At 45.4% G+C, this 20,919-nt stretch overlaps 1 protein-coding gene across 2 annotated transcripts in view; it reads right to left on the bottom strand.

The window, feature by feature from the left end:
• Nucleotides 1-20,919, bottom strand: part of TSPOAP1 (TSPO associated protein 1) — a 232,948-nt gene that overhangs the window by 22,103 nt on the left and 189,926 nt on the right. For both annotated transcript variants that reach the window (XM_084651357.1, XM_084651358.1), the window contains 6 exons: nt 5,075-6,217; nt 4,296-4,422; nt 3,950-4,089; nt 3,566-3,734; nt 2,282-2,353; nt 1,807-1,845 (listed from right to left, as the gene is read on the bottom strand). In XM_084651357.1, the coding sequence (XP_084507483.1) occupies nt 1,807-1,845; nt 2,282-2,353; nt 3,566-3,734; nt 3,950-4,089; nt 4,296-4,422; nt 5,075-6,217 (1,690 nt within the window). The remainder of the gene's footprint in view (nt 1-1,806; nt 1,846-2,281; nt 2,354-3,565; nt 3,735-3,949; nt 4,090-4,295; nt 4,423-5,074; nt 6,218-20,919) is intronic.

The raw sequence follows: 20,919 nt of genomic DNA on the forward strand, positions 1-20,919 counted from the left end.
TTTTTGTTCTTCTAATAAAGTTCTGTTTTTTAAGAATCTGATTGGGTTTTTTGGGTCTTAAAAATCCAAGCTGGTTTGTGCTCATCTTGTTTATTCTCAAGCATCCCCAGGAAAGGGGGTGTAAGGGCTTGGGGGGATATTTTGGGGAAATAGGAACTCCAAGTGGTCCTTTCCCTATTCTTTGTCTAAATCACTTTGTGGTGGCAGCATACTGTTCAAAGACAAGGCAAAATTTGTGCCTTGGGAAAGTTTTTAACCAAAGCTGGTAAAAATAAGCTGAGGGGGGGTTTTCATGCAGGTCCCCACATCTGTACCCCAGAGTTCAGAGTGGAGAGGGAACCCTGACACCACACGACATCACACGTGGTGCCCATCTGTCTCAAAGCACCTTGTAAAACCAGGGTCACACCGCCCGACCTCACAGGGTGTAGAGCCACCCAACATCACATGTGGTGTCCATCCATCTCAAAGCACCTTGTAAAACTAGGGTCACACCGCCCGACCTCACAGGGTGTAGAGCCACCAGCCATCACACGTGGTGCCCATCCGTCTCAAAACATTTTCAAGGATGGGTAAGTATCATCGTCACCATTGTGCCTCTGGTTCCCCATCTGTACAGAGGGAGGATGAGACTTACTAAGGCCTCCCAGCAGGTCTGTGGAAAGTTCAGGAATGGAACCTCATTCTGCTGACTCCTGGTCCCATGCTCAATCCCCTAGATCACTGCTTGTTTGAAGCAGACCAGAATCTTACCGTCTAAATGGAAACCACTAACAGGCCTCAATAATAGACTCTATCTCCTCATGCTAATTTTCACTAGCTGTTAGTACCAAGGATCCATCTCCATCCTGTGCTGCCCCAGCACAGCCAAAACCACCTCCAGGAAAGCGAGATCAAATGCTGCAGGTCCACCCACTCCTGCCCCAGCATGAGTCTCTGGAACCAGAGAGATGGTCATAGACCTAAGAAATCAGCCCAAGGAGTCATTGGAACTTCCCCCACAGCAAGAAGCCCTTCACTTCTTCTAGCTGTGGCACTGTAAGCCTATGGGGCAGGAACTTTTTGCACAGGGTCTATCACAAGGGGGTCCTGATCTCTGACTGGGGCACCTTGGCACTATGGTAATACAAATAAATCATCATCAGATGAGTCAGATATCCTACTACTACTCAGGACAGCTCCACCAGCCACCCAAAACAAGCCCACAGTCCCCCAACTACTTCCAGATTCCCACTGTGTGTCCAAAGGTCCAACAGCCACCATCCAAATAGGAGTGAGATCCTACACACACTGCAACCCCTCTGGTGTCACAACACGCTTTCCAAATGGCACAGGCTAACCATCTCTCCTGCTGTAGGAGTGATTTCTCAAACCTTACCCCTTTGTCCTCATTCCTGTCACCATGCGCACCTCCATGACAAATAGCCCAAGCCTGACTCTTCTGTAGTGAACCGTTCTGAGAGCAGCCTGCCATTCTCCAAGCTCATCTCACCCACCATCCATGTCCCCAATATCAACCGCATGGCACACACTACCCACTGCATAAACAGCCTGTTCCTTCTTGCCATAGCTTAGCTAGGATCTGGGTAAGACTGAACACTCCGAAACCACAAACTGGTAGCAGGACTCTTCTTACTAGGGTCACGCTGACAAGGTTCCACATAGGGAAGGGAGAGACACTTGCTCACAAGGGCTCTTATGAGGAAGTGATGTGGCTGCTCCCTGAGATGTGTTGCTGAAAAGCATCTATCTACTTTTATGGGCCCTTTCCCTGTAGTATCCGAGCATGGAAGGAGTAATTCTCACCTGGATGAGGCTTGTAGTTTTCCTGTTTTTCCAGCTCCGCTATGGAAGAAAAGGTTTAATGAGTCTGTATTCAGCTTTCAACACTGACAAAAACAGACACCTGACAAACAACAAGACGTTCCTCATAAAGAGTGCAGATTAAGCCAAGGCCCAACAGACACACACCACAAGCAGATCGTACATCCTATTCATGCAGCTCAAAGTCTAGGACAGTAACAGTGACACTGGAACATCATTGGAGGCAGAGGACAAGCTCCAGAAACATAAAGGGCTAATTGTCCTTGAGAACATTTAACACCCAGGCCAGGGTCCCAGCATGGAGTGATTACAAATGGTGCCAAACGGGAAGGAAAGGGTGCTCTGTCCACATGCTGCCAGTCTGACCATTTGGAGATCCTGAAAGCAGATAGTCAAAACTCAACTCAGTTTGCAACGCAAATGCCAAAATCAAATGCAAGCAGCAGGCGTGACAGACCTTTCTTGGCACGTCTGGGTTTCGGAGGAGGGACGGTGAGGCGGTGTGGAGGTCGAGCAAATGTACCATTTCCTTAATAAAATCCAAGAAAAAAAGCAAAAATAGACAAGAGAACAGTAAGACAGCGAATGAAAATGAAAAGCTTCTTGGAGAGTGAGCAAGCAGCACAGCAGCATGAAGAAACTTCCACTGGGAAGCAGAGTGTGATTTATATACTAAAGCGAGACCACACAGGGACTCTCATACTGTACAACCCACGCACAGAGACAAGTTTTTATATATGCCCATCAAGAATGCAACAGAGCATGTCCTGCCTGTCCAACCCTCCCTGCCTGTGACTGCACATTACCTTTCAGGAATATTAGAGTAACAGTAAAACCAAACCCTAACATATTACAACCCAAAAGAAGCAAATTTAAGGTTGCACTTCTCAAACAAGCCACCCAACCCACATTAACCCTGCCCTTGTAGGAACACAGTTCCCCTCTTCCCCACTCTGCCGGAAGGTGAATGAATGAATGGGAGACTGGGAGAGAGCAGGGGATTTCAGGGGCTGGCAGGGGAGGAGATCGGGGTCCTTCCTTCCCTCCCTCTCTTGATGACCTCCTGAGCTCTGCAGGGGGGAAGATCCCCAGTGAGCCTGGGGAGGAGGCAGTTCACCTTCCAGGCCCTCATGTGAGGCTCTCAAGGGCAAATTCTCTTTTCTGCTGACAAGGTTTCCTAGTGATGGGGTGATGCTCTGAGCTTGATCTCTGCAGAGAAGAGGGACAGAGATGTTTTTGGTAAGTGCAAGCATCAGGCTCCTGCAGTCCCTATGCTCTGAATCAATGATCCACAGTGATTCAAATTTAAGAACTAGTAACTTCTGAAAATACATGTCAGCCTTTGTCATTGGACACTGGATCTCAGCCTGGGGAGATGGGGAAATACACTTCCTCTCTCTTCTTGTCTCCACTATCAGCTACAAAGTGGCAAAAGCACTGGACAGACTTTTAGAGTCTGGTGAACTGCTCTGTCACTCGGGTGTGAAATTGGGAGCCCCTTGTGCACATCACTCCACATTTGGTAGGAAAGTTCTATCCCAGCTTCCAGCGTTGCCGTCCACCCATGGCACTCGTGAGGGTGGCCACAAGAACCACCTTGGCAGGTGCAGTTGGCGTGTAGCTGCAGTGCAGTGCAGTGCAGTGCAGTGCATGACAGCCATGCTGAGCTTCCTGAATGTCAGGAAAGAAACACATTGTCCACATGCAGAAACCGAGTAGGTGTGGGAGGGAGGTACAGTACCTATGCTTTCCACCGATGTGGCAGCAGGAATGTAACCTTGCTTTAACATCTCCTTCCTCACTTCCTCACTCTCCACCTGAACTTCAGACACCATGTTACAAGGGATGTACCCTGCCCTTCCTGCACATTCACCTCTGTAAAACCCATCAGCGTCTTTGTCGCCACACACCTAGAAGAGGAGAAACAGCATCTGCATCAGTTCACATTAGAGCGCATGAGCCACGTAATGAAAGCAGGGATGCTCTGCAGGCAAAGCAGTTTAAGGAAGGTAATGACGGCCTGTTCAACTGAATTCTGCATCCAAATCTCCCAGCCATCTGTGCTCAGGACGTGGCAGGTTAGCAGCAACATGGAAGAGAAGACCTCATGTAGCACTGTTCTTACCTTCAGAATCTGCCCCTCCTTAAATGGGAGCTCTTCTTCAGCTGCATCAGGGTTAGGAGACATAGAAATGGGGTCATAGTCAAAAAGGGCCACAAATATCCTTAGTGAGTTGTCTTTAACGACAGCCTCTGAAGCTGTGCCTGCAAGCAAGGGAAAAGATGTTAGCACCACGTTCCAGGGAGGTCACATCACCAAATCTACATGTTTTCAGGATAGAAGTTACTGGCTTCTCTTTCAACATTTCAAAACAGATCGGTCTCTCTCCATCCCTCTGTCGGTCTCTCTCTCCCGGTACTATGCTCCCTTTCAGATGGAAAATAGTCTCAAGAAATGCTGACAAGCTCACCTGAACTGGAGATGGAAGATTTCAAGATTCGGCTTCTTCTCAAGGTCTTGTTCACTTTTTGGGTTGGAGTCTGCCAAGCTGGTGAGACAAGTAACTCCTGTAACCTCAGATCTTCATTACCAGAAACCTGCAACAGAAACCACTGGAGAGTTACTAATGACCGTGCTTTGAACTCTGAATTAGCATGGACCCAGCTCCACCCCTCACCAGCGACATTAAGCACACCAAAAAAAGCAATGCATTCAAATGCAATATTCCTCTTTTGGGACACTCCAGAGATGAGAATTATGTGGTACTCTGGAAAACTGAAGCAAGTCAACATGGACAGGTGCTTTTCTTGGAGACCAGTAACAACTCCATTGTGGTTGTGAGGAGGGGTGGGAGGACACATCAAGGAAAAGACGAAAAGATCAGGGATCATCATTAATTTACTAGGAATTTTCACTAAGGTCCCAAGATCTTTGAACTTGGACAGCATCTTGTCCTAGGGAGGAGGACCCAGTTGAGAAAAGGAATACTGCATCCAGGATTCTTAGCAGCAGAGCAATGATTCTTCTCTGACTTTCCAAAGTACAAGCATAAGCAGAGAATACAAGAAAAGCCTCAGAGCAGCACAGAGCTACAAGCTCTACAAACTCTCCCAGTCATACCCCTGGAGAGTCCGTTTCTGTACAACACTAGACAAAGCAGCACACAGGCAGGCTGGGGGCAAGGGCAGGGGAGGAAACTATTGTCACTACAAGCTGCTTCAAAACCAGAAGAGGAAAAGACACCCAGACCCTTGTGTGCAATGCAGCACTGTGTATCCCCTTCCAAGGGCGCTCCGGCATCCTCCTCCAGCCAGCTGGACTACCCTCTCGTTCCCAGCCTTGCTCCTCTGAGCTGCCTTCACTCCTCAGTGCCTCCTTCTCTGGGCAAGGTAACTGTGGGTAGTGGCTTGGAGACCCAGCCCACACCATTCCTTTCTCTTCCCCAAACTCCTGCTTCTTCAGCGGGGTTTTCCCATCAGACTGGGCAGACTCAGACTGACTGGAGCAATCACTCCACCCTTCACAGCCAGTCTGGGACCCCTCCACGCTGCCATCTGACCATTCCCTACTCCCGGGGCTGGAAGGGAAGGTCAGATCCTGATCTTCCTCTGAGTCATACTCAATATTGATCTCGAGGCTCCTCGTGTTGAAGCAGTGGGTTGTCAATGCAGCAGGCTCTGCTAGGTCTGAAGGCATTAACTTTCTGTGGGATTTTCTAAAGGTGCCTGGTCTTGCATGACCACAGGTTTCTGACCCACCCTTGCCACTAGCACTGCTTATGACATTCAGCTTCTCCTTGAGGCTGTGGGCTCTGTACAGGCTACCTCCTGTCAGGCTGCAGGTGTTCAGCAGGCGACTACAATGCTCTTTGACATCGCTCCGTTTCTTCCTGCTAACCTCAGGCAGATCATGGGCCCTTTCTTGAGAATTACCCCCTTTCTTTCTGCCCCACTGGGGGCTTGTGCCTGCAGTGGGCTTTATTCTACTCTCCTGGTAACCCCAATTACAGCTACCCCTCTTCTGAGTCCAGCTCAGCTCCAGATAGACAGGATTCTCCTTGTCAGAGTCTTCTCTGGTCTTCTGAAGGATAAGAGCCTCTTGGGGAGCCTGCACGGGAAGATTTTGGAAGGTGTCATTACCATCTGTGTTTGGAAATGCCTGAGGGGCACTTATGGGAAGGGGCGTCCCCTTCCTTTCTGTATGGTATGGACGTCTCTCCAGAAAGCAGTCTGGGGATTCTCTCTTCTCCACATGAACACACTTTTCTTCCTCCTCCTCTTCTTCTGTTACTTCGGGAATGCTAAATAACTTCTTGCTGCAGTTCTGCTGATGTGGGAGCTCCAGAAGCCTCTCCAGAATTTCCTCATCGCTATCGGTGTCACAAGGGTCCAGCTGCAGCCCAGCCCCCAAAACGAGGCATAAAGGGGATAAGCAGAGAGAGAAAGAGGAAATAAACATTAACAAAGAAAGAAAGCTACAGACGCCCCCGCACAGTGTTTGAAACAGGGCAATCCAATGTCAGGACTAGGACAGCACAACATGACAGAGAGTGATTGCAGTCTGCAGAGATGCAAGGGTAGGAAGCAACGGAGGAGATGGTTCTTCGGGCTAAAGAAAACAATTAGATGACCTACTGATGCAATGAGACAGCAAGAAAGGCCACTGGGTGGGACGGCCCTCCCCTGCCAAATCTGCACAGATGTGTAGTTGTGGCCGAGTGGTTAAGGTGATGGACTAGAAATCCATTGGGGTAAGGGGATGCAGGCAGCGGTTTGAGCATTGGCCTGCTAAACCCAAGCTTGTGAGTTTAATCCTTGAGGGGGCCATTTAGGGATCTGGGGCAAAAATTGGGGCTTGATCTTGCTTTGAGCAGGGGGTTGGACTAGATGACTTCCTGAGGTCCCTTCCAACTCTGATATTCTGTGATTCTGTGTCTGTGTTTGCAGCACCTTCAAGTGCACCCTTTGGATGCCACAGAGGCACTCAGAGCTACAGGAGGAAACTGGCTGGGCTGGGGTCAGGCACGCTTTCTCCAGGGCCGTCCTGTGTACACAGGGATCAGCAATTCACTCCATCCATAGGGACAGATCAGACTCTCCCTGTATGCTGGCCCCTGCTGGAGGGCACAAGGCCCTGTCTCCTCCACACCACCTTTTCTGCATCCTTCTCCCTGCAGAGGAGCAGAAGTAAGGTATCCCTGTGCTACCAGAGCAAAGGAGTGAAGGGGCTGCTACTGTGAGAAGCCCTTTGCCTCTGCAACTCACAATGGTCCCAGAGCAGCTGATTTGTAAATGCAGCCTGCCTGCAAACCCAGGTGAACACAAAACACTCCCTTAGCCAGACAAGGCAATTACTTTCCTTACATTAAACTGAAATGGATACACTTGATCCTACAGAGCTGTGTTCCATTCAGACATGCATTCAAAGACATTCACATTAAAGTGGTTATGCAAATGGTTGGTGAAACGTTGCACTGCTTGTAATAAAGCTGGTTTTTAACCACTGAAGCTAAGGGTGGGTTACGTCTTGCCTTTTACTATTTTAGTGTAAGCAGAGTCAGGTTGAGCTCTACCCTGACATCTGGTGGCGAGTTGTGGAAAAGGACTTCAAGGGCTGATCTCATTAGTATGAGCATACCCACCCTGCCTAGCATGATGGGGCTGCTTGCCAAAATGGTCACTTTGGCTGCTGTGGTATCCCCAGTCCCTTTGTTATTGGGGCAGGAGTAAAAAAGTGTTGTTATCCTGGTTATGTGAATCAAGGACAGTAGAACTATACCTGGCATTTTATGACGGAGGGACCTGCCCTCAACTAAATAGCACTCGCTAGGCAAGGGACATGGGTTCTAGAACCTAGTGAGTTGAGAGAAGGAGGGTATAGATATGTGTACTTGAGGTGGGTGCCTTCTGAGGGCCTAGAACATCAATTTCACTCTATCCTCTTTCCACTGTGTAATATCAGAGCTAATTTTGATCCTATTAGGAGTCTGGTTACAGGCTGCTGAACTGAATTCACTTTGGGCTAATATTGCACTAGTACTAAGGCTCCCTGCTATGAGCTGAAATCACTGAGTGCTGTTAAGCAGGAGGGGCCCTGAAGATATATTGGTGAGTGGCTAGTGGGATGTCTACTGGAGATGAGTGGCTTGCAAGACAGCTGGCTGAGCTCATGGTGAAGGCTGCAGCAGACCCCTACAGAAAGGCAGGGAAGTTGGCCGTTGACAGGAGCAGTGGAGCATGTAAGGTGCCCCCATACCTCCCCCCTTTACGTACCAGGCTGGGAGGTAAACTCTGTAGATGAACTTTTGAACTCTGGGGCTGTGCTGGACTTTTGGGACTTTGGGTGACTTTTGGGTTGCTGGATTCAAGAACCAAAGGGAAGGGACACAGCCCAATCTGCTTGGGGGTGGGTCTTCTGGTTCATGGTTTGTGTTTATGAACCCTAGTTGTGGTGTTTCCCCAACATAATGATGCATTGTTTCCCTCCTTTATTAAAAGGGTTTTTTCTGCTACACCCAGACTCTGTGCTTGCGAGAGGGGAAGTATTGCCTCTTAGAGGCGCCCAGAGGGGTGGTATGTAATTGTCCCAGGTCACTAAGTGGGGGTTTGAGCCAATTTTGTATTGTGTTATTGAAACAGAACCCCTAGATACTGAACCCAGCCCTTGTTGCTGCCAACTTTGATGGGCAGAAGGCTTACCTTAGTAACAAAATAAAATGGTCACACTGGTACTAAGGGTTCATTTGCAAATAGTTTATAAAGGGCTACTCAATTATTAACATATTCTATAAGCATGATATAGATATGAGCAGTCTGTGGTATAGATAGTAATACATACCACAATAAAAGGTGTTTTAGATGGTTATAAGGAACCTATTGACCAGTTGGACGTCATAACAACTGATCAACCATTTATTAAAACATCTGGTAATCATGTGTTAGTCCTCTGTAACCTGTTTATAAATTTACTCATAAAGCATGACCACTAAGACTTGGTTTACTTACATATAAAATCAATCCTTAATTTAAAAATACACAAGTAACATGGGCTTTTAATAAAATAAAATGGGTTCTAAAAAGCCCCATTAAGACTGTATCTAAAGCAAATGTAAGTAGCTATTAGCTTCTATACTAGAGTGAAATCAACTAAAGGAAACTTTGGTCTAAATATCAGGGGAGAAAATCATAGCATATCAGGGTTGGAAGGGACCTCAGAAGGTCATCTAGTCCAATCCCCTGCTGAAAGCAGGACCAATCCCCAACTTTTGCCCCAGATCCCTAAATGGCCCCATCAAGGATTGAACTGACAACCCTGGGTTTAGCAGGCCAATGCTCAAACCACTGAGCCATCCCTCCCCTAATCCTGACTGCAAGATCTATAAGACTATGGTAAAATCTCTTAAGGGATGTGTTGGAAGCTCAACAACAAAATCCTTCAGAAATGCTTTAAAATAAATCCCAGGTAATATCAGAGAAATAGACTTGATGCTTAACATACAAACAGCACGGCTACTGCCTCCTTCACAGAGCCTAAAATACTCATTGCTGTGAAGAGGAAAATCCTCACATATACAAAGGTTCACCTTCCAACAGGAAATGCACCGTCACCCAACCCCAGAAGCTGGTTTTCTTTACATGGCTCCCAGTGGGCTGGTTCCATCATGGCTCAGGAGAAGTGGTTCCCTGTAGGACGTAGGGCTTGACCCTAGCTGGCAGTAATGGCTGTGTGTTAGGGGGAGTCCAGCAGCCACAAGCCACAGGTGGCTGATTAGCTAATAAGAGAGGAAGGGCCTGTGCTTCCTGCAGCATGCTCAATGCTACCCATGGCTGTGCAGCAGCCTAGGCTGTCTGTTGGCCATCTGCAAAAGGGCCTTGCTTTTTCCGCCACAGCATGTGGTTGCTGCCTCACTGCCCCTTGGCTGAGTCTCAGCTTCTCTCTGTTGATAGAGTAGCTCAAGCCTCCAGCCAGAGTAGAAACTCTCCCCCTCTGGCGTAAATAAAAATCCCCAAATAAACAAACCTAAAGTACCCAGTCCCTCCCCTTGGTGCAATACCTTCCCCATCCCATCTGCAAGGGTTCTCAGCAGGACCTTCACTCCTCAGCTCTTGGCATGTCCATACACTACCTCCAGGCAGCACCACAGATTCATAGAGCTGAAAGCCAGAAAGGACCACTGGATCATCTATGCTAACTTCCTGTACATCACAGGCCATTAACGTTCACCCAGTTACCTCTGTATTTTGCCCAGTAACTTGTGTTTGACTAAATCTTCCAGAAAGGCATCCTGCCTAGATCTGAAGACATTAAGAACCCACCTCTTCTCTTGAGAGTTTGTGCCAATGATTAATCACCCTCACGGCTAGAAATCTGTGCCTTATTTCTAATCTGAATTCGTCTGGTTTCAGCTTCCAGACATTGGTTTTTGTTCTGCCTTTCTCCACTGGATTAAAGAGCCCTTTCAAACCTGGGATTTTGTCTCCATGAAGGAATGGATACACTGTGACCCAGTCACCTCTCAGTCTTCTTTTGGATAAACTGAACAGATGGAGTTCTTTGCGTCTCTCGCTGTAAGGCATTTTTGCCAGCCCTCAAATAATTTTTGTGGTTCTTTTCCACACCTCCCCAATTTCTCAACATTCTTTCTAAAAGGTGGACACCAGGACTGGTAGACACTATTCCAGTACTGGTCTCAGCAGTGCCATATACAGAGGTAAAATACTCCCCTGTTCTTGCGCCCTATTTCCCTGTTTATACATCTGTGGGTCCCATCAGCCCCTTTTCCCACAGAATCGCACTGGGAGCTCATGATAAGTTACTTCTCCACTATGACCACTAAATCCTTTTCAGAGTCACTGCTTTCCAGGATACAATCCCCCATCTGTAGAGTGTCCTGCATTCCTTCTTCCTACAAGTATGGCCTTGCATTTGGTTGTATTAAAATGCATTTTGTTTGAAAGGACCCAGTTTCCCAAGCAATCCTGATCACTCTGTATGACTGTCCTGTCCTAATCGTTATTAATCACTGCACCAATCTTTGTATCATCTGCAAATTTTATCAGCAGTGACTTATATTTACTTCCAGATCATTGAGGAAAATGCTGAACAGCATCAGGTCTAGTATTCGCAAAAAGAAAAGGAGTACTTGTGGCACCTTAGAGACGAACAAATTTATTTGAGCATAAGCTTTCGTGAGCTACAGCTCACTTCATCGGATGGATCCAACTAGAAATACGTCCATTTGATAATGATTCCCCATTGAAACCTACTTTTTGAGATTTGTCACTTAGCCAGTTCTTAGTCCCTTTAACATGTGTTCTGTTGACACTGTATAATGCTAAATTTTTAATCAGAATAGTGCTGAATTTTAATCAGAACTAAGTCGAACACCTTACAAAAGTCTAAGTATATTAAATCTATACCGTTACCTTTATCAACCAAACTTGTATTCTCATCAAAGATTAAAATCAGGTTTGTTTGCATGATAATAATTTTATTCCTATCCTGAATCCTTTTTTTATTGAGTTCTGTATTAGCTTTGCCATTGTTTTGCCCGAGATTTATGGCAGGTTAACGAGCCTATAGTTCCCACATTCTGCTTTGACTATTTGCACTCTGCCAGTCTTCTGGAATTTCCCCAGTATTCCAAGATTTATTTAAAATTAACATTAGCAGGTAAAAGATCTCCTCAGCCAACTCTTTTAGGACTCTTGAGTGCAAGTTCTCTGGGCTTGCTGATTTAAAAATGTTTATACAGAGTAGATGTTGTTTAACATTTTCATTAGTTACTAAGGGACTGGAAAGTACTTCATCACCATCATGTGATACAATCACATCATCCTGCTTCTTTTCCAAACCAGAACACAAAATGTATTTAACTTCAGCTTTTTCTACATTATTATTATTAACTATTTGCCATTTCCATCTCATAGTGGACCTATATCATTGCTAGGATTTCTTTTGTTACCAATATATTTTAAAAACACCTTTTTATTGTCAGCCCTGTCAACAATGGATATTTCCCTGATGTCTTTAGATTCCCTTATCAATTTTCTACTCTTCATAACTTCTAATTTATATTGATTGCTATCTCTTGCCCCTTTATTTCTATTTGTTATATGTTTCTCTTTTTTTATTTCTAATTGCTGACTTCACTTTTCCACTGAACCAGGATGTGCTTTTAGCCAAAGTTGTCATCTTTCATGATTATGGAATCATGGCTTTTTGGCCATCAAATAAACTCTTCATTCATATTTTTCTGTCTAAATTTTTCCTCTAAATCAATTTCACTCATAATTTCCCTCAGCTTTGGGAAAATAACTCTTCTGAAGCACCAGGTGTGTGGCTGGGACTGTCCTCTGTTTAAATATTTAATGTAATTAGTTCATGATCAGTGGTTCCTAGGAAACCACCAACTTTCAGTCCAGTGATTAATTTATCTTTATCTGACATAATGCACTCCAAAACAGAATTTGTAAATCTAGAGGCCAAATGATTTTTTATCTCAATCAGTTGGGGGCAAAGTAGAAATCAGTTAAGTGGCAAATAATCAGAAGTAAATCAAAGTTACTTGTTTTAGCAGGAAGAAGTTACTCACCTTGTGCAATAACAATGGTTCTTTGAGATATGTGTCCCTATGGGTGCTCCACTGTAAGTGTGTCTGTGCCCCGCACTGCTGATCGGAGAATTTCAATAGCAGCGTGTCCCGCCCGCACAGCTCCCCATATGCCACAAGGTTAGTCAGTGTGTGCGGGCATTCAGTTCCTTCTCTACCACAGAGTCAACCACTGAAACTCCGAAGTAGAGGGGAGGAGGATGGGTTGTGGAGCACCCACAGGGACACACATCTCAAAGAACCATTGTTACTGCACAAGGTGAGTAACTTCTTCTTCTTTGAGTAGTGTCCCTATGGGTGCTCCACTGTAGGTGATTCCTGAGCAGTACCCACCAATGGAGGCTGGGACTTCAGAGTCAAGTCTGATCTGGACGACAATACTGTCGCACCAAATTTGGCATCTGAAGCCGAATCCCCCAGGATGGCATGGTGCTCTGCAAAGGTATGCGCAGATGTCCAGGTAACTGTTCTGCAGATTTCTGATATATGGATACCCTTGGAGAAGGCAATGGGTGAGGAGAGCAACCTCATGGAATGCGTGCATACTGAAGGTGGGGGTGCTAAATTACACAATTGGTAACAGAGTTTAATACACTCAGAGACCCACTTTGAGAGCTTCTGAGCTGAGATTGCTGTACCTTTTGACCTATCTGCAATGGAGAGGAAGAGTCTTGGAGATTTTCTAAAAGTCATTGTCCTGTCCAAATAGAAGGCCAAGGCTCTTCTCACGTCAAGTGTATGTATGATGGTGTCCATGTTATCCTTATGAGGTTTGGGATGAAATTCATAGATTCATAGATATTAAGGTCAGAAGGGACCATTATGATCATCTAGTCTGACCTTCTGCACAATGCAGGCCACAGAATCTCACCCACCCACTCCTGCGATAAACCTCTTACCTATGTCTGAGTTATTGAAGTCCTCAAATCATGGTTTAAAGACTTCAAGGAGCCCGTGCCCCATGCTACAGAGGAAGGCGGAAAACCTCCAGGGCCTCTTCCAATCTGCCCTGGAGGAAAATTCCTTCCCGACCCCAAATATGGCAATCAGCTGAATCCTGTTAGCATATGGGCAAGATTCACTAGCCACATACCCAGGAAAGAATTCTCTGTAGTAACTCAGATCCCACCCCATCTAACATCCCATCACAGGCCATTGGGCCTATTTACCATGAATAATTAAAGATCAATTAATTGCCAAAATGATTATCCCATCATACCATCTCCTCCATAAACTTATCAAGTTTAATCTTAAAGCCAGATAGGTCTTTTGCCCCCACTGCTTCCCTTGGAAGGCTATTCCAAAACTTCACTCCTCTGATGGTTAGAAACCTTTGTCTAATTTCAGTCTAAACTTCCTGATGACCAGTTTATATCTATTTGTTCTTATGTTCACATTGGTACTGAGTTTAAACAATTCCTCTCCCTCTCCGGTATTTATCCCTCTGATATATTTATAGAGAGCAATCATATCTCCCCTCAGCCTTCTTTTGGTTAGGCTAAACAAGCCAAGCTTCTTGAGTCTCCTTTCATAAGACAGGTTTTGCATTCCTCGGATCATCCTAGTAGCCCTTCTCTGTACCTGTTCCAGTTTGAATTCATCCTTCTTAAACATGGGAGACCAGAACTGCACACAGTATTCCAGGTAAGGTCTCACCAGTGCCTTGTATAAGGGTACTAAAACCTCCTTATCTCTACTGGAAATACCTCGCCTAATGCATCCCAAGACCGCATTAGCTTTTTTCACGGACATATCACATTGGTGGCTCATAGTCATCCTGTGATCAACCAATACTCCAAGGTCCTTCTCCTCCTCCATTACTTCTAATTGATGCATCCCCAGCTTATAACATAAACACCACCCTATACCGGAAACCTACTGACCGCTATTTCCACCTACATGCCTCCAGCTTTCACCCAGACCACACCACACGATCCATTGTCTACAGCCAAGCTCTACAATACAATCGCATTGGCTCCAACCCCTCAGACAGAGACAAATGCCTACAAGATCTCTATCAAGCATTCTTACAACTACAATACCCACCTGCTGAAGTGAAGAAACAGATTGACAGAGCCAGAAGAGTACCCAGAAGTCACCTACTACAGGACAGGCCCAACAAAGAAAATAACAGAATACCACTAGCCGTCACCTTCAACCCCCAACTAAAACCTCTCCAACGCATCATCAAGGATCTACAACCTATCCTGAAGGACGACCCATCACTCTCACAAATCTTGGGAGACAGGCCAGTCCTTGCCTACAGACAGCTCCCCAACCTGAAGCAAATACTCACCAGCAACCACACAACAGAACCACTAACCCAGGAACCTATCCTTGCAACAAAACCCATTGCCAACTGTGCCCACATATCTATTCAGGGGACACCATCATAGGGCCTAATCACATCAGCCACACTATAAGAGGTTTGTTCACCTACACAGCTACCAATGGGATATATGCCATCATGTGCCAGCAATGCCCCTCTGCCATGTGCATTGGTCAAACTGGACAGTCTCTACGTAAAAGAATAAATGGACACAAATCAGATGTCAAGAATAATAACATTCATAAACCAGTCGGAGAACACTTCAATCTCTCTGGTCACTCGATTTCTGACCTAAAAGTGGCTATTCTTCAACAAAAAGACTTCAGAAACAGACTCCAACGAGAGACTGCTGAATTGGAATTAATTTGCAAATTGGATACAGTTAACTTAGGCTTGAATAGAGACTGGGAGTGGTTGAGTCATTACGCAAAGTAAAACTATTTCCTCTTGTTTATCCCCACCCCCACCCCCGTTCCTCAGACGTTCTTGTTAACTGCTGGAAATGGCCCACCTTGATTATCACTACAAAGGGTTTTCTCCCCCGTCCCATATACTCTCCTGCTGGTAATAGCTCATCTTAAGTGACAGGTTTCAGAGTAGCAGCCGTGTTAGTCTGTATTCGCAAAAAGAAAAGGAGGACTTGTGGCACCTTAGAGACTAACCAATTTATTTGAGCATAAGCTTTCGTGAGCTACAGCTCACTTCATCGGATGCATACTGTCCACAGTATGCATCCGATGAAGTGAGCTGGTTAGTCTCTAAGGTGCCACAAGTACTCCTTTTCTTTTTGCGAATACAGACTAACATGGCTGCTACTCTGAAACCAGCTTATAACTAAACTTCTTGTTATTAATCCCTAAATGCATGACCTTACACTTCTCACTATTAAATTTCATCCTATTACTATTACTCCAGTTTACAAGGTCATCCAGATCTTCCTGTATGATAACCCGGTCTCTCTCTAAATTGGCAATACCTCCCAGCTTTGTATCATCCGCAAACTTTATTAGCACACTCCCACTTTTTGTGCTGAGGTCAGTAATAAAAAGATTAAATAAGATTGGTCCCAAAACCGATCCCTGAGGAACTCCACTGGTAACCTCCCTCCAGCCTGACAGTTCACCTTTCAGTATGACCTGCTGTAGTCTCCCTTTTAACCAATTCCTTATCCACCTTTCAATTTTCATATTGATGCCCATCTTTTCCAATTTAACTAATAATTCCCCATGTGGCACAGTATCAAATGCCTTACGAAATCTAGGTAAATTAGATCCACTGCATTTCCTTTGTCTAAAAAATCTGTTACTTTCTCAAAGAAGGAGATCAGGTTGGTTTGGCACAATCTACCTTTTGTAAAACCATGTTGTATTTTGTCCCATTTACCATTGACCTCAATGTCCTTAACTACTTTCTCCTTCAAAATTTTTTCCAAGACCTTGCATACTACAGATGTCAAACTAACAGGCCTGTAGTTACCTGGATCAGATTTTTTCGCTTTCTTAAAAATAGGAACTATGTTAGCAATTCTCCAGTCATACGGTACAACCCCTGAGTTTACAGATTCATTAAAAATTCTTGCTAATGGGCTTGCAATTTCATGTGCCAGTTCCTTTAATATTCTTGAATGAAGATTATCTGGGCCCCCCCGATTTAGTCCCATTAAACTGTTTGAGTTTCGCTTCTACCTTAAATATGGTAATATCTACCTCCATATCCTCATTCCCATTTGTCATGCTACCATTATCCCTAAGATCCTCATTAGCCTTATTAAAGACTGAGGCAAAGTATTTGTTTAGATCTTGGGCCATGCCTAGATTATCGTTAACCTCCACTCCAGCCTCAGTGTTTAGCGGTCTCACTTCTTCTTTCTTTTTTTTTTCTTCTTATTTATATGGCTATAGAACCTTTTACTATTGGTTTTAACTCCCTTTGCAAGGTCCAACTCTACTTGACTTTTAGCCTGTCTCACTTTATCCCTACATGTTCTGTCCTCAATAAGGCAGCTTTCCTTGCTGATCCCTCCCATCTTCCACTCCCTGTATGCTTTCTGCTTTTTCTTAATCACTTCTCTGAGATGCTTGCTGATCAAGCTTGGGCTACAACTCCTGCCGATGAAGTTTTTTCCCTTTCTTGGGATGCAGGCTTCCAATAGCTTCTGCAGCTTTGACTTAAAGTAATCCCAGGCCTCCTCTGCCTTTAGATCCATAAGTTCTTCAGTCCAATCCACTTCCCTAACTAATTTCCTTAATTTTTGGAAGTCAGCCCTTTTGAAATCAAAAACCCTAGTTGCAGATTTATTTTTGTTTGTCCTTCCTTTCAGTTTGAACTGAATTAGCTCATGATCACTTGAACCAAGGTTGTCCCCTACAACCATTTCATCTATGAGGTCCTCACTGCTCACCAAAACCAAATCTAAAATGCATCCCCTCTAGTCGGTTCAGCAACTACTTGATGAAGGACTCCATCAGCTATCGCATCTGGGAAAATCTGAGCCCTATTATTATTACTAGCACTCGTCCTCCAGTCTATTAGTATTTACTTCATTAAAAACATTAAAGAGGGCTCTATCCATATCCAAATTAGATCCCGGCGGTCTATAGCACACCCCAAGCACTATCACGGGGGGAGGGGGCTCTAATAGTTTTCTTCCCCAATATGATTTTTGCCCAGACGGACTCTGTTTTATCCATTCCATCGCTTCTTATTTCTTTACATTCTACCTCATCACTGATAGACAATGCTACTCCACCACCTTTACCTTTATTTCGGTCTTTCTTAAACAGCACAGACCCTTCAATACCCATACTCCAGCCATGACTCCTATTCCACCCTGTTTCTGTTCTCCCTAGAATATCTGGTTTCACTTCCTGCACCGGTAGCTCTAGTTCCTCCATTTTGTTACCTCGGCTCCTCACATTGGTGTACAAACATCTTAATTTTTGCTGTTTGGCCTCGCTCACATTCTGTACCCAATTAGGCACGGTCATTCTACAGCCAGTATGACCTATTAGACTGGTATCCACACTGCCCTTCCTCCTTATGTCCATTCTCCTACCCACAGCTGTATCCTTTCTTACTTTGTTTTCTTCCCTCTCAATGCATCTCCCAACCATCTCCCCCAAATTCCTACTTTAAAGCTCTCAATCACTTGTGCCAGCCTCCATCCTAGAATTCTATTTCCTTCCCTACTCAGATGAAGTCCATCCTGAGACAACTGTCCTCTGTCCATGAACGCCTCCCAGTGGCCATACATCCCAACGCCCACCTTATACCACCACTGCCTAAGCCATCTATTGATAGTCAGAATCTTGTCACACCTTTGTTGCCCTTCTCTAGGAACAGGCAGAATCCCACTAAAGATCTCTTGAGCCTCGATTTCCTTAAGCGTCTTCCCCAGCCTAGCATAGTCTCCCTTGATACGTTCCAGCGAGAATCTACCAGTATCATTTGTTCCCACATGAAGGATAATTAGGGGATTCTTTCCCGCTCCCTTTAGGATCCTTTTCAACCTCAGGTTTACATCCCGTATTGTTGGAGACCCCAGGGTATGGCCACTAGTTAAGTCGAGGGGATGGAAGGCCATAAGGGCCGAGGAAGTGTTTATTGGGTAACGCACACCGGGCAACGAACCCCTGCTGTTGTTTTGTCTCTGGGCACTGGGCGCCAGCAACAGCTTTTGGAACCCAACGTGGGGCGTGAGGCTGCAATTTAGCCTTGCCCGGATCCCTTCCGGTGGTCGAGGATTGCAGCGACAACCAACGCCCAGCGCGCACCGGTGAGTTCATCGGGGGCCTCGGAGGAGACGCAGTTTGATTGACCCCAGAGGGCACGACGGTACCACGCACTCACACAGTGGAGAAGTACCGAGGGTGACGGTGGGAGAAACCGGTCCTTCAGATAAGGTAGGAACTTTGTGAAATCCAGATTGTGCTCTCTGTTTGAACTTAGGGACGCCCTGTAGGTATGGGACACGGAAGATAGGGTACAGTGCACGCTCCTAGAGTGTATTTTAGTAAACTGAAAGGTATTTGGATCAGATCCAATGACTAAGGGTAAACTGAAGCGATTTTGTACGGTTGACTGGCCTCAGTACCAATTAGAGGACCAGGAACAGTGGCCTCCCGGAGGATCACTAAATCATAATATAATCCTCCAGTTACTCCTGTTCTGTCAGCGAATGGGGCAGTGAAATAAGCATTCGTATGCTTACTTGTTTATGACCTTGTGGTCTCGTACTGATATTTTACAACGCTGTAATTTAACCCCGATTGTCCCGGTAGCAATTAATGTCAGTCCCCGGACCCCCACCCCAAATGTAATGGCAGATCCGGTGTCTCCTTTGGCCCTTACACCCACACAGAGTGAGGCTCCTTTGGCCCCTACACCCACATAGAGCAAGGCTCAGAGTAAGATTCCTAGTGAAGCTCATAGTGAGGTTCGAGCTCCATTTGCTGGACTATACCCGTTACTTACCGAGACTAAAATCGCCCGTAATGCAATAGAAAGAACAAGCTCTTACCATGCAGGTCTATACTCATGCACCTTTTAATCCTATGAACCTGGCTGCTTGCAAACCACAGGCTGGAAAATTTTCTATCAACCCAAGCAAGTTTGTATCGGTTTTTGAGGGATGTCTTAGCAGCTATAAGCCAGACTAAAATAATTGTAATGTCCTTCTGCAAACATTATTAACTAAGGTTAAACAAGAACAGGTCATAGCTAAAACAAGAAAGAAAGCAAAAAGGCGATATAACCAGAACCGTAACAATGTCCCAATCCCAGATAATCAGGTTCCCATAAAGGATCCTAGGTGGGACCCAAATGACAATCAGGCTATAACCCACCTCACCTCCTATAAGAAGCTGCTATTGTATGAACTCCGTCACGCAGCTGTCAGACAGAATAATTGGACTAAACCATATGAGGTAGTGCAGGATCCAAAGAAAAGCCCTGAAGCCTTTTTACAACAACATTCAGGACATGATCCGACAGTATACCAATGCAAATCCTAATGATCCTCAGGCTGAGGCAATTATTAAAGAAGTATTTACAAGCAGGGCAGCCCCCGACATTAAGAAAAAGCTACAGAAAAAAAAGGATTTGATGGGTATGACAATGGCACAGATTTTAGAAGCAGCAGATCAAGTGTATAGTTTAAGAGAAGTGAAGAAAGAAAAGAAGCAAGTAAAATTGATGGTAGCGGCGGTGCAGGCAAGCACAAAAAAAAGTAAACAAAAAAAAAAGGGGGCCGTGGACACGGATGTCCAGGCCCGCTAAAAAAACAACTGGGGCGCAATCAGTGTGTCCTGTGTCGGCAAGAGGGACACTGAAAAAATAACTGCCCAAACAAAAAGAAAAGGAGGGGGTACCTCTATAATGGCAATAAAAAAACAGAAATAGGGGTGTCAGGGAAGATGGATCATCCTACCCCCGGAACCCCAAGTAAAAAGGCAGGTGAAAAATGAAAAAATAGATTTTTTTTAGTGAATTCTGGAGTGGCACAAACTGCTGTAAATTAACCCCTTTAGTTGCCAGTAGCAGACTCCCTCACTGTAATGGGCGCCACAGGCAAAGATACCAAGCAAAGCTCTTAGAAAACCCCGAGGTCACGCTGCAGCCTTGTCCATCCCTTAACCCTGCCACCCTCTTACCAAAAACTGAGAAACAGAAACGTAACTGTTTGAAGATCATAGATGCCCAATATTCTAGCCGCCCGGACTTAAAGGATGTGCCCCTCCCAAATGCAAATTATAAGTGGTACACTGATGGTAGCAGCATGGTAACAGATGGGCAAAGAAGGGCGGGTTATGCTATTGTGACCCTCAATGACACCGTGAAAGCTAAAAGTTTGCCCGCTGGAACCTCTGCCCAGTTGGCTGAGCTAGTGGCCCTGACCCGTGCACTCAAACTGTCCAAAGAAAAACAGGTCAATATTTTCACTAATTCCAAATATGCTTTTGGTGTGCTGCATGCCCATGTTGGTCTATGAAAACAAAGAAAAATGCTGACAGCCCAAGGTTCCCCAGTCAAGTACGGGCCCCAAATTCTCTGGCTTCTAAAGGCAGTGCAACTCCCCTTGGAAGTGGCAGTGGTACACTGTAAGGCCCATCAGAGGGAGGATCAACATGTAACCAGGGGTAATGCCAGGGCAGA

This window comes from Lepidochelys olivacea (genome assembly GCF_965140295.1).
Source record: "Lepidochelys olivacea isolate rLepOli2 genome assembly, chromosome: 17".
NCBI lineage: Eukaryota > Metazoa > Chordata > Testudines > Cheloniidae > Lepidochelys > Lepidochelys olivacea.